The sequence below is a fragment of the Heterostelium album genome (genome assembly GCF_000004825.1).
Source record: "Heterostelium album PN500 unplaced genomic scaffold PPL_scaffold2, whole genome shotgun sequence".
Lineage (NCBI taxonomy): Eukaryota > Evosea > Eumycetozoa > Acytosteliales > Acytosteliaceae > Heterostelium > Heterostelium album.
The window spans coordinates 1,895,038-1,908,580 of record NW_008805064.1 but is presented as its reverse complement, the minus strand read 5'-3'; the positions used below and the strand labels follow the sequence as shown (position 1 = coordinate 1,908,580).

The 13,543-nt window shown below is 27.7% G+C and overlaps 3 protein-coding genes and 1 non-coding gene across 4 annotated transcripts; all 4 read right to left on the bottom strand.

Annotated features, from left to right (window-relative positions):
* Positions 1-80: 80 nt before the first annotated feature.
* PPL_02056 (FUN14 domain-containing protein) lies at positions 81-5,530 on the bottom strand (the record flags this gene model as incomplete). Its single annotated transcript, XM_020573053.1, has 8 exons — positions 81-332; positions 694-714; positions 817-874; positions 1,796-1,834; positions 3,001-3,235; positions 3,721-3,818; positions 3,918-4,073; positions 4,839-5,530. 8 exons carry the CDS (start codon positions 5,528-5,530, stop codon positions 81-83), a joined length of 1,551 nt encoding a protein of 516 aa, XP_020437170.1.
* On the bottom strand, positions 3,735-3,819 carry PPL_02057. Its single transcript is given in 2 exon segments — positions 3,735-3,771; positions 3,781-3,819. It is a non-coding gene; the product is annotated as a tRNA-Thr (tRNA).
* Positions 5,531-5,683: 153 nt separating the features above from the next.
* PPL_02055 (uncharacterized protein) lies at positions 5,684-7,751 on the bottom strand (the record flags this gene model as incomplete). Its single annotated transcript, XM_020573052.1, has 2 exons — positions 5,684-6,339; positions 6,404-7,751. 2 exons carry the CDS (start codon positions 7,749-7,751, stop codon positions 5,684-5,686), a joined length of 2,004 nt encoding a protein of 667 aa, XP_020437169.1.
* A 208-nt stretch (positions 7,752-7,959) lies between these two features.
* On the bottom strand, positions 7,960-11,314 carry PPL_02054 (uncharacterized protein; the record flags this gene model as incomplete). Its single annotated transcript, XM_020573051.1, has 8 exons — positions 7,960-8,274; positions 8,358-8,634; positions 8,716-9,265; positions 9,354-9,603; positions 9,628-9,731; positions 9,851-10,004; positions 10,152-10,197; positions 11,295-11,314. The coding sequence occupies 8 exons, from the start codon at positions 11,312-11,314 to the stop codon at positions 7,960-7,962; spliced, it is 1,716 nt and encodes a 571-aa protein (XP_020437168.1).
* Positions 11,315-13,543: the final 2,229 nt, after the last annotated feature.

The following is a 13,543-nucleotide window of genomic DNA, read 5'->3' as shown; positions in this document are numbered from 1 at the left end:
AAAAGTTTGATTTGAATTTAAAAAAATTTTAATACCATTTTTTGATGTGTTTATTAGAAATATGAAAATTGTACTCTGATTTATGCAGTCCAAACTTTGAGAGTAGTTGAACCGATATTAGTGACTCTAAGGTACACTCCACCAAAAGATCTACTGAAGTTAGCATCTTGGTGTGGTGCAAGATCATTATCCTCATCAGGGGATCCACCAGCTTGCATACGTACTCTACCTGGTCTTCCATCAAGATTTTGCACATGCACTTGAGTTGAACGAGGCCAAGCCCACGTCGGGATTTTATCTTTACTCTGTCCAGGTCTTTTTTCTTTGTTAGTCTATTATCTTTGTAAATTTTGATAGATATAATTATTTATACGAACGAGAGGTTCCAAGGTCCAGCCATATTTTTCAGAATGTGTTAGTTTAGAAAATAAGTATTAATGAAATATTTGATATGATAAAAAGAATGATAAAATTTTCTATTTATATTGGTTTTTGTTTCCTCAAAACAGTTCAAAATTTTAATTTTGATAAAAGATAATCTATTGAAATTCCATAAACATATTCATTTTTTATGATTAATATAAAAAAGAAACCACTTTTTTCACTCAACTTTCAAATATAATACTAAAAGGTATCAAACCATATACTGTATATTTCGAATTTTAACTATAATAATTGATTCTTTATTCTTACATCATCTTTTTTATACCTAATCTAAAGATTTGAAATAGTTTTATATAATCCAGTTATTTAGGTTTTTAACTCCCAAGAATCAATATTAAAAACAAAAAAATCGATGATTATCTCTTGGATTACAAACTGACTATTTAGATAATCGAATAAATGAGTTAATATTTTCCAATATCTTGGATGACTATAAAAACATAATATTAATAAACCAGATTTTGTTTTTTTGGATCAGATTCAAACCTAAATATTATTCCCTCACTTAAAAGAATGTTTTAAAATCAGATTATAATAATAATTCCTTCAAAATATTTTCTATTCTATCTCATTTATCATTGAGCCACTACATGTGAAGATAGTTAATAATCTACACTTTTTACAATTTTTAAATATAGTTAAAAATGGAAATAAGAATGTTATTAATATCTTTTTACTTCAAGTTATATTATAAATATTTTTATAAATCATCTTCTGTTCAACCACTAATTATGAGAATTTTTTCATTCATTTGTGTATAGATTTTTTTAAAATGAAAATTTGTATCATTATTAAAAACGTTGGATCTAAAACCATTTTAATATTTGTCTTTAAAACTTTTGAGAATCAATGGTATGTTGTTAATATATCAAAATAAATACAACAATTGATATCAATTTTATTTTTTTTTTAAGCAAAAAAAACAAAAAAAATGGGTAAATTGATCAATGGGTAAACAGCTGTGGTTCGCCATGTCTTTTTTTTCGTTTTTCTCACTAGATTTTATTTGATTTTTAACATATTTTCAAGATCTCTACACTTGACCATTGTAATAAAATCACTAATCATTAAAAATTAAAAATTATTTCTTTCAAGTTGATCTCCCCCTAAATCATTTCTAATTATTTTAAATTCAAAGAATTATTTTTTTTTATTTTATAATTCATTTATTGTGTTTAAAATATGAATATTTTTTTAATACTAATTATTTTATCCAAATTTTGAGTGAGGTAGCATCTATATTATAGACTCTGAGGTATATTCCATCAAAATATCTACTAAAGGTAAATTTATATTTACCATTTTTTATATTAAAAAAGATAAAAAAACAATTATATAGATTATCTCATACTTTGTTAATAATTTTATAACTAAATTAAAGTAACATGATCTACATTATGAAATATTTCCTAAATAGAATTTTGAAATCAAAATAAAGAAGAATGTATTATATTTGAATAATATATATACAAAACTTTATGATTTATCAGTTACCTATGTTTTATATTTTTATTTTAATCCTTGATATTGCCGCAAGATTGAAATAAATTCTAACGGATAAAATCTTCTTTATTACTGTGGGTGAAGCTTCCATGATGACATACTGTTGTTCTCACTCCAAAACTCTTCGTTCACTATGTTTCTCTAATGTGTCCGGTTTAATATGAAAATATATCTCTGATGGTCGACCGAAAGATCTAGGTGAAGAAGTTGGAGACTGTTCTGTTGTCCTTACAGAATTCCGGCGAATCAAACTGTATGAAAAGTAATCTTCTATGAGTAACTTTTATAGTTTGATGGCGCTAAGGTGACCCACAGCCAAAGCTCCAACTTAGCTGACAACTGAGATGTCTTGTACAGTTTACTAAAAATAGTTAAAAAAAATTATTTATGAGTCGATCTATATCATACTCTACATTTCCAAAAAATCTGGGAATCTAGAGCTTAGGATAGTTTGTCTAAGTATCTAATTCCATATACATGTAAATTAATTCGAGTAAAGATTGAATTTGAATCTACCACTTTCAACTTAATGATAGAATATTAGTTGTTCTAAAATCGGGTACTCCTTTAAAGAATAACCTTTATTTATACTATACTCTCCTTGTTTATTTTAGTTTCATCTGTTTAATTACTTTTCAAAAAAATCAATATCTTTGTTTGTAAAATCAGTTAAAAACCTTTAAGTTTGTTATTATTTCTTAAAGTAATTCCTTAATCATTTATTATTCTTCTAATAATGGTATTGATTTATTATTTTAAAAATGTATTGATCCTTTTTTTTTTTTTTTTTTTTACAGTTTTTACTTTTTCATAATTCTGCAATTGATTGCTATTTTGATTTTTATTATAATTATTTAGTTATAGATATTTTATAGATTATTAAGTTGATGAGAATACTGATGATTGAATTGGTTAATTGAAAATGAAGAAATGAAGAAGAGGAAATAATAGTTGGCTGACATTTGATTGGTTACTGGTTATTTAAGTTTGGATTGTAAGTTACAGATACTGTTATATATAATTAATTTCATTACTTATATGTGCTGTATATACTCATTTATGATAGATTCATTAGATAGTAGGTTGTTATCGTGGAGAGGAGTACCGCCAAAATAGGATTTACAATAGAATTTCCAGATTTGATGAAAGACAAGTGAAGCGAGAGTAGTGATGTTGTCCTTTCTTCTAACCAACTGATACGCGTCTTCCATAGTCCAATCGAAATGTTGACCACCTGAAAGCTGTAAGGAGTCAAGAATGGTATTAAAGTTGAATCTGTGCATAACTGCTCGACAATTAAAAGAATGTATGGAAATATGGGTCAGAGCAGTATGTGAAGCACAGTTCACATTCTTTGTATTTGTTGTAAGCCAATCCAGGAAGCGAACGAGAGAAGAACCGGAAGACAGTGTTTCGTCCACGCTGGTGTTTGATAAGCGAAATATAGATGAAGATACTGTCGTAAGATGTGTAGTCGAATTTGGTTGGTGGTAGAGATAGTTGGAACTGGCCATCAGTTAGTGGTGGAATGCCATGCTTGACGATCAAAAGGTGGTCGTAGATTTGCTTTAGAGTGGGTGGAAGACCATCAATCAGAATAGGTGTGTGTACAGATAGTAACTGTTTGTGGTGATAGTCGTGCTGATAGTTTCATATCCCACAATGAAAAAATGAATAGGTTTAGCAGATTTGATCTTGTTGTCCAGATGTTTGAGATGAACTGCCAAGTGTACTCTTAGTAATACTACAAAACAAGTTAAACCGCATGCGTACAAGTAATTTTATAAAGGCTCCAACGAGATTCGAACTCGTGACCCCTTCCTATCTCTTCCTTTACTAGGGAAGTACAATAACCAACTATGCTATGGAGCCTTTGATGTAAAATACAAAAAAATTAAAATTTTGATTCTTAAGTCGAAACATTCAAGCATATCAATCCAAATGGCTGAAGAATCTAGACGACTTCAAACTCATCTGGAACCACCAAACCTGGAACTTCCCAAAGCCATCCCCCCTCACTAGCTAATAAACGAATAAAAATAAAACCCGTAAAGATATTTTGATGGTATTTGATCATTTTTGATGAAGACCAATTTTCTGATGCGGCGAAAATTATCACCTCCAAGCTTTTTGGAATTTTGGAATACCATCAAGTCCAATCAAGTAATTCAAATTAAATAAATTCCTGACTCATCAGTTTGGACTGAAAGTCTTATCTTTAATAAATAAAATTTTTATTTTTTTTTTGTAATTTGATTTATTAAAGTAATAGAAAATAAACTATCTTTTCCCCTGCCTTATCTTTAGTTGACGTTCATATTAATTACTAGTTCCAATAAAACCCGGGTACTATTGTTGTGTTGTTGAATATCTCAACTTCGACCTTGTATTGTCACTTCAAAAAAAAAAAAGTAATTGAAAATAAAATAGAAGTAGAATAACCAATACTATGCCGCTGATGAAAAACAACTTTTATTTTTTTTCTTTCCAAATCATGAAAGTAATTGTACATAAATATTCTCTGTTCTTTTTTTTTTTATTGCTTGTATTTCTGTTCTAACGCCTATAGCTGTATTATATTATCTAATTTACAACCGTAAAGATATCTATCGATCCAATATAATATAATAATAAAATATTGTTTTTTTCAAACATTTGTCTTGAATTTACATTCTCTGAATAACATATCATTTATTCTTTATTTTAACAATTTAGATTATATATATCTCTTTCGTCCTTATTTATTTGCTCATTATTCCTAAATAAAAACCACTTCCGAATCCAACTATAAGAAATGTTCATTGAAATAAAGTAAAAATTATAATTATATATGTTTTTTGTTTAGTTCCAGAATCTAATTGTTTGAAACGATTCATTTTGATCAAAAATACTTACTCTTAAATGGTAGATTTTGAGTGAGCAACGAATAGAATCTACGAAGGTAGTCTCTACGCTTCTCTTTGGTGAACTTTGGCGATGCATCCAAGGTGATCTTCTTCCAATCGATGGTGATGTAACCATAGTAAGAGAGAACCTGTGAGAATATAAAGAGAATACCGACTACGTACATGACGACACGACCCAAACGCTTGGTGGCATAGCCAGCAGAGTATCCCATGAAACCAGAGAGTGCAGCAGCACCGGCAACATTGACAATCTTCTTGTTTCGCTTGTTCTGCTGTAGCTCTTCAAACTCCTCTTCGGTCACTGTTCTACCACGTACGACATCCTCTACCGACACAGCAGTTGTCGCGTGACTATGATTTCTTGTTGGTTCGTGACACAAACTGATACCTGAACAACCGACCGCAGCACCAACAATCGAAACCATTGAAATATTCTTTACTTGCCATCTCTTTTTATTATTATTATTATGATGATGATCATTAAAAGTATATCCTTTTTCTTGTTGCTGTTGTTGTTGTTGTTGATCAGTTGATTTGATTTGAAAATTAAACGATTGATTTTGTGAAGATGAAGAATATTGATTTCTAAAGATTAATCTTGTATTGAAACTTAAAATAGTATTATTTCTACTTCCATGTTTATAAACATTATTTAATAGACCAACTGATTTTATCATTTTATAAATATATATTAAATCAATTGTTAATTTTAACTATAACACCTTTATTATTATTATATTAAAATTTAAATTAAAGAAAAATAAAATAAAAAATTGGTGAACATCAAAATTAATGTGTTTTTGAAAGATCTTTCAACCCCTTTTATTTCTCTACTGTTGTTGGTGAAACAATTTATAAAAGATTTCATCGAATTTAAATTGATATAATATTTGTATAAGATCGTGTGTTGTGAATGTAACTTGTTTTGAAATCATTGGTATTATCCAATTTCTATCCAATATGTTTCTTTGACCATCAAGATGATTGCTATGACCAAAACCATAGTCATCATTATCATCATCGTCATTGTCATCATCTTTAAATAAAGATCTTTGTTTCTTCCTCTTTTCTTTACTCTTCTTTTTCTTTTTTCTTTTCTTTTTACTATTATCTTCACTATCTGAAGAAGATAATGAAAGTAATAACTCATTCTCACTTAATGTTGTTGTTGTTGTTGTTTTATCTTCTTTACATTGTTGTTGATATTCAATATTATTATCTTTTAATAATGATTCTATATTTATATTAAATTGCTGCTGCTGATGTTGTTGTTGTTTTATACTCTCTAAAATAAAATAATATATAAAAGTATCCAATAATAAGAATTTAATAGATGAGATGACACTATTCTTTTGTAAGATATGATGACTGTGACTACAATAGGGTATAACTATTTCTTTCTCTAAATCATCTTTACTCTTTAACTTTCCACCATAATACTCCACAAGTAAGCTAATTATATTCTTTTTAAATTCTATTTGTTCATCTTTAAATAAATTAAACTAAAGTTAGTTCATTTCTTCTTTTTATATTGATATATCACTACTTACCTGTTAATAAAGATTGATCGTTATCTTTAAATAAAGGTTTTATAATTTTATTGATATTCTGTGGTGATATTGCATTGTAGAGTAATAATGACTCTAATCGGTTCCATCTACATCTCGATACTAATATACAATTTACAATTAACTCTGTTTCATTATAACTAGTTGTTGTAGTTGTAGTTGATTTAAATTTAGTTGTTATTAATGATTCTACATACTGTTCATCCAATAAATCATATGTAAATTGAAGAAGATCATCTTCATCAAGTAATCTTAAAACTAAAAATGGTATATCATTATTATCATTATTATTATTATTATTATTATTATTTGCTGCTGTTGATTTAAATAGATTCGATAATAAACGATCGAATCTATCTAATATATAATTATCATTATTCTTTTCCATTAAAAGTTGATATAGTTGATCTATGAAATATTGATTGTTCATCGAGAGGAAATAGCTACAACAATCGAATGCATTGCTACCAGTTGGATATATCGAGTCAAAGAGATAGTCATTGATGAATAGCCGTGTAAATTGATCGTCGGATTGCAACAACGATTTGATGGTATCGAGCACGTTGATCTGTAACATCATTTCACGTTTCTGTGCGAGTACCGGTGGTGGAATCGGCTGTTTCAACCAGACTATTCGATGCCAAACATCATCACGATTGGCAAAGAGGAAGCGCTCGAGTGCCACCGCACCATACTTGCTTCGACCATCGTAGTGAAAGTGTTGGAACCAAACCTGAATGTAGCGGTCATCCGAGAGGAACCACTGAATCAACCGGTCGGTATCACCACGATAGATTTCGTTCAAAATCAACGTAACCACATGTAAAGCTTGACTCTCACACAAGTAATAGAGAATCTGTTGAACTATATCTTTTGAATATCTATTATCACTATTATTATTATTATTATTATTGTTATTGTTAATCAATATCAATCTGAAATGTCTCCAAAATAACTTTTTAATTTTCGATTGTTTTGTTTCAGTTGATATTCTATCGTTTAATGAATTGATTGTATTATAAAGTAGTAATTTCAATTGATTTACTAAATGTAATTCAGTTTTTATTTTACTATTGATATTATTTTTGCTGATGTGATTGTTGTTGTAGTTGTTGTTGTTATCATTATCATTATTTTTGGAGGTATTATCATCGATGATATTATAACCTAATGTATATTTAAAAAGAATAGACTCTAACGATTGATGTAATTCCTCCCTACTTTTATATTTATTGTAATCGACAATGATGTCATTCTTATTATTATTATTGAGGCATTGATTTCTAATTTGTTCTGAGGTAGGAAGATAATATAATAACAGATGATTCATAACAATTTTAAAATTAAAATGGTTTGTTGAAAAAATTGAAATAGGAATAATTTTAATCAACCTTTTGGTTTGTCAAGTGATTATTTAAAAAAGTGCTATATAGAATATGAATAACTAATCATCCATTGATATATGTATTACTAATAGAATAATTCAATACAAATAATGGTCAATTGATTAAAACTGTATAAAAAAACACTAATTTAATTTATTTCTTTTTACTTGGTTTCTTTGGTGCAGATTTCTTGTCATCTTCGAACAACTCTGCCTCAATCTTTGACATTTGCTCTGTACTGATGATCTCATCTACTACAAATTGTTTGGTTGCACCATTGCTAACTACCTTTTTCTTCTTATCTTCAACTTCGAATCCAATTGAATCTGCAAAATCTGATCCTAAATTGATTGCTGAAAATCCTTGTATCAATTCCTTTTCAGTTCCATTTTCACTATTGTTATTGTCATTATTGTTGTTATTATTATTATTTGTAATTGTTGATTGATATTGTTTAATTGTGTCATTCTATATAATATAACATAAGTTAGTTTATTAGTTAGTTAGTCAACTTTATATATATATATATTAGTTATAAGGAAATACATTACAAGTAATTGAGGTAAAAATAATTGCCAAGTATCACTACTCTTTAAAAATGAAGGTAACCAATTGCTACTGTTGTTCTGTAATGCTTGAGTGTCACCTGTCAGTCTGATGTAGTTACACATCAGTAAAACGATACCTCTAGAATCTGAAGTTGGAACATCGCAATAGTATTGAATGAATCGCTTGAGATGTTGTGAACAAAAGTGTTTGATAGAAGGTTGATGATTCTGTGAAAACAATTCAATTAAAAGGTGATAGAATTTAGAATGATATATATTACTAAATATTAATATAATAATAAGAGTTAGTTGTTAATATGATATGATATGATTAAAAAACAACAACAACAACAACACTTACTTGAATTGGAAGAACCAATCAACTAGCAATGACCATAGTTCATGAGGAATATAAGGTTGATTCGATACTTTCTTTTTGTTTTGGGTGGTTGAACGATACTTGATGAGCTCGATGAGCAGTGTGAGAGTATCGACACGCGACGATGTCAGTGATTTCTTAAAGGTTGGTGATTGATCGATGCCCATATCTATTAGGAGCTTGCAGATGGTGCTCATGTGATTGAGACTGTAAAACTGAGTCCATGTGGTGATACCACTCGAGAATATCGAGTCTTTCTCTGCTTGATACTGGTTGTTGTTGGCGTGATCGTTGCTCTTGGCGACGAGCGACGCCACAACGGAAACTGCCAGCTGACGGTGTGTAAAAGTATACTTCTTGCCACCCTCATTCAGAATGATCTTTGCCAACGTCTCTGCAAAGTCTTTCGATTGGAAATGACAAAACTGCAGTCCGACATCCGGACCGAATATATTCAACTCCTCAATGCAACGCACCATAAAATCAGAGCATCCCTCTAAATCCACACAATTTGTTTCTGTATCTATTGTTTCTATTGTGTAGATTAATATTAATATTATTTTGTTAGCGATATTGATTGTCGTCTAAACTCTATAGTTGTTAGCGATTATATAACATACTTGTTGGTTGTGCGAAATGAGTAATAATTATATTGTAGAGTTTAGATTTAACAAGTCCTTTCTGTATTTTTTTGGTATCGAGTGGATTGGTGGTTTGATACTCGCTGACACTTCTGGCAGCGCGCTTTGAGATGACCAGGAGTAACTCCTTGATCGGTTGGAATCTGAGATTCTCAATGAGCACTTGGAAGTAGCTTCGCTGTGCATTTGGATAGATCTCTGCGAGTGCATTCACAGTGTCATAGGTGAACTGATTGAACAGACACTGTATTACCTTTGAGAAGTGATGCATATTTCCTTTGGGTTGTTCGATTCTATTCAATTGCAATTGATTGTTCGCTGTCACTGTATATTGAAATATTTCAAATAGTGTTGATACTTTTATTATTATTATTATTATTATATGAAATTGAATGATATATAAAGAGAGTGAAAGATATGTGATGTTAATATTAAAGAGTGAGTGTCTATTGTTTACCACGTAGTTACACACTTACAGATAATTGGTAATTTCTCTTTGGCTAAAGAGATGAATGGTGGAGTTGGATGTACGAATAGATCCATTACTTTGTAGGATTTAAGTACCTCGATAGGTACGCCTACAGGTGTTTCTTTGTCTTTCTCGTCTCTCTTTACATTTGCTGGGAAATTCTGTGTGATGAACGACATCAGCATCTGAATTACGCCGTCCTTCAAGAGAAACTCCTTGAAATTTGCATTCACCGATGGAATGTCATTATCCAAGAATCTAGAAATAAACGAATAATATAGATTTGCTGGATCCATTCTAATATTTACTACAATATTATTATTATTATTATTATTATTATTATTATTATTATTACTATATATGTATTATTAATTAATTAATTTCTAAGTAAAGTTATATAAAAATAGAAATTAAAGTTTTAAAAAAATATATATATATATATAATTGTTGTTATTGTTATGAGAACAAAATAATATGAAAGGAAACGAGTATGATATGTCGTCGACGACTAAATCTTTATAGTTATTTTAATAATAGTAATATCTAAAAAAAAAAAAAAAATAAAAATATTGATTGTTTGGTTGATGATTACAAAACTAAACAAAGATGATATTAGATGAGATTTGTGAATAAAAAGATGGTGTTTATTTTGAAATATTGGTATGGATATATGTTGTGTTGGTTATTTTTGTGATCAAACTCTGTACCTAAAAATAGAGAAAAAAATAATGAACAAAAGAAATATGAAAAAAAATTTTGTTCTTGGTTTTTTTTTTTTTTTAATTAAAATATTGATTTTTATAAAAATCGGTGAAAAAAATATGAAAATTTAAAAAAACCAAGTTATAAAGAAATTGATCAATAACATACAAACTAACTAGTTATTATAATTGTTTAAATGTGTATGAAATTTAAATAACAAGATTAGGTGTGAGTTATATTTATATTTAAAAACAATCTATTACACGTCTATAGTTATTTATATATTTAAATAAAATAATTGATTAGTTTTATTTTTTTTTTAATTATTTATTATGTTACTGTAGCTTCTATAGTATATGAGTTGTTGTTTGTTGTACTAATACTTTAAAGTGTTATCGCGATGATAATAGAATGTGTTATTTTTTTTAAAAACAAAAAAAAAAAAAAAAAAAAAAGAATAAAATAAAAATAAAAATGAACAAACATTAAAACTATTTAAATAACATTAAAAAAATTTTAATTGTTAATTAATTAATAGTTAGATTATAACTTATGTGTTATAATTACGATAGTGTATTATAGTAGATCAAAAGTCTAGTTTATATTGGTTTAACAGTTATAACCACGATAATCTTTACCATCAATCACAAAAACAAAAACAAAAAAACAAAACCAAACCCACCAACATGTTTATTTCTAAACTCAAATAACAACTTTATCATGATTCTGTTTTCCACACCCACACTCACTTTCTATCGACACAACACATTGTTTGCACTAATCAATCGCAATTAATCATATATAACAAACACAAAACCACAAACATGTATTACGTATATTGGAAGAGAAGAGTAGTACAAACAAATATGTATACAATTTCTCTAAAACACAAACAACAATTTAAATCTAATCAATGTTTTTTAATTAAAACTTCAGAGTAAACACACTTTAAAATTTAAATAATTAAACACAAAGCCAACTGTATTAAATTAAACACCACTGTATCAAACTTTTAAAGTATCGATTGTTTCAATGATTTCAATTTACTTGAATCAAATTAAAACTTTAAATCGCAATCGATTATTATCATTTGGCAGTTATTAGTTTACAATTAAAATACAGTTGTTGAGTTGGGAAGATCCCTTATAATTAAGATTCATAAATTAGAATTGTTTGCAATGCAAACCAGCTAGTTGGTTTTCCCATTACACGGGTGTAAATTTCACTTCTATCGATTATGTAGTATTAATGTCTAACTTCAATCATTAGGAAAAAATAATAAATCATATTGCATATATAATTTTGAATTATCGATAATTTTATGATGCTTATTTATTTATTAATAATTAATTTGTTTTTAATCGATTAGATCTAAGTGTCATGTGTTTTTTTTTGTCAAAAGTGAAAAAACAAAAATAAGGACCTGTCCCTTGGTCTTGTGACAGTCAAAAACCTCGAAAATCATGACCAGTACTAATGTCGATTTTGAAACCCAGTGATGTGGTACAGTATCATGATGTGGATTTTTTTTTTTTTTTTTTTTTGAATATTTGCAATAAAAAAAAAAAAAACCAAAAAGTTAAAAATATCCATAGGAAATCATTAAAATAAGTTCTCGTTAATGAATTGATTCCACAACCGTTGCAAAATAAGGTCCTGCTCTGATACCACTGAAACAAGAAAAAAAAAGTCAAAATATTGTCGACACTGATTCTGGAATTGACGGGCATGGCAGAGTTTTTTTCCTTGTTTTATTTCTTTTGTTTTTTTTTAATTGTTTTTTTGGATTTTTAATCGTTGTTTTCATCTATGAAGTTTACCAAATTTGAAATACACTAGTAATTAATGAAAAAATAAAAACACAATTGACTAGTGGAAAACCGAAGCAAACAACAATAATAGGGGGGTAGATCCTGTTTTAGATTTTTGACGGAAGTCTATTTTTTAATTTAAATAAAATTAACTTAATCAACTAGAGTTGTTTAACTATGACCGCTCAAAACTGGACGGACACTCTTTTTCTACAAAACTTTATTTTATCTAGTTATATTATTTATATCTATATATATTTAGATCTTCTAATAGTACTAAAAGTATAGAATGCTATAACTGTAAATTTTTCAATCCATACAAAACATATCAAATCAAAGATATTTTTAACATTATAATTTTAAATATCTATATGTCCAAAAAAAATAACTATTCCTTTCATAGTTGTATATTTTGAAAAAAAAAAATACTAAAAAAATAAAATTGTATGTATTTAAATATTTTCATAATTATTGAAAACAATTTTTAATAGGTTGTTTTAAATAAGATAATCTTTTCATTTTTGATCGTATTTTTTTTTCAAATAGTTCCACAGAATTGGATTATATATTTCAAATCACCTCTCTAAAATATTTTAATATTTTTTATTTTTTCATAAAGAAAAACAATTTTGACATTGGATATTAAAACACAAATACAATAATGGGGATGGCCTAATGTATTTTTTTCTCTCAAGATGTTGAGGAACCATTCATAATTATAAAATAGATACGACAACATCAAATTAAAAATCACATTAGGGCTGTTTCCAAAAATCTTCAAGGGAACATCCCCAAATTTTTTTTGTGGTGTTTATTTTTTATTTTTTATTTTTTTTGTAATGAATTTGTAAATGATATTACAAATTTAATATCGATCATTCAAAACCACCGCCTCCACCTAAAAAATTGGAGTATTCACACCAAATCAAATAAAAAAAAAAAAAAATTATTTTTTTGTTCACAAACTGTTTTTGTAAAGTTCATCAACTACTCCTCAATCCACATGTGTCTCTACCAAAATGAATAGATAATGTTTTTGGAAAAGGTACTTATTTTAAGAATTATGAACAACAAATATTTTCATTATTATAGTTTGTTAGAACTTGTTTTTTTATTAAAAAAACAATAAATAAAAACAATCAAACTATTTTTTCTTATCAACAATATTGAAATAAATTAATTTTTAA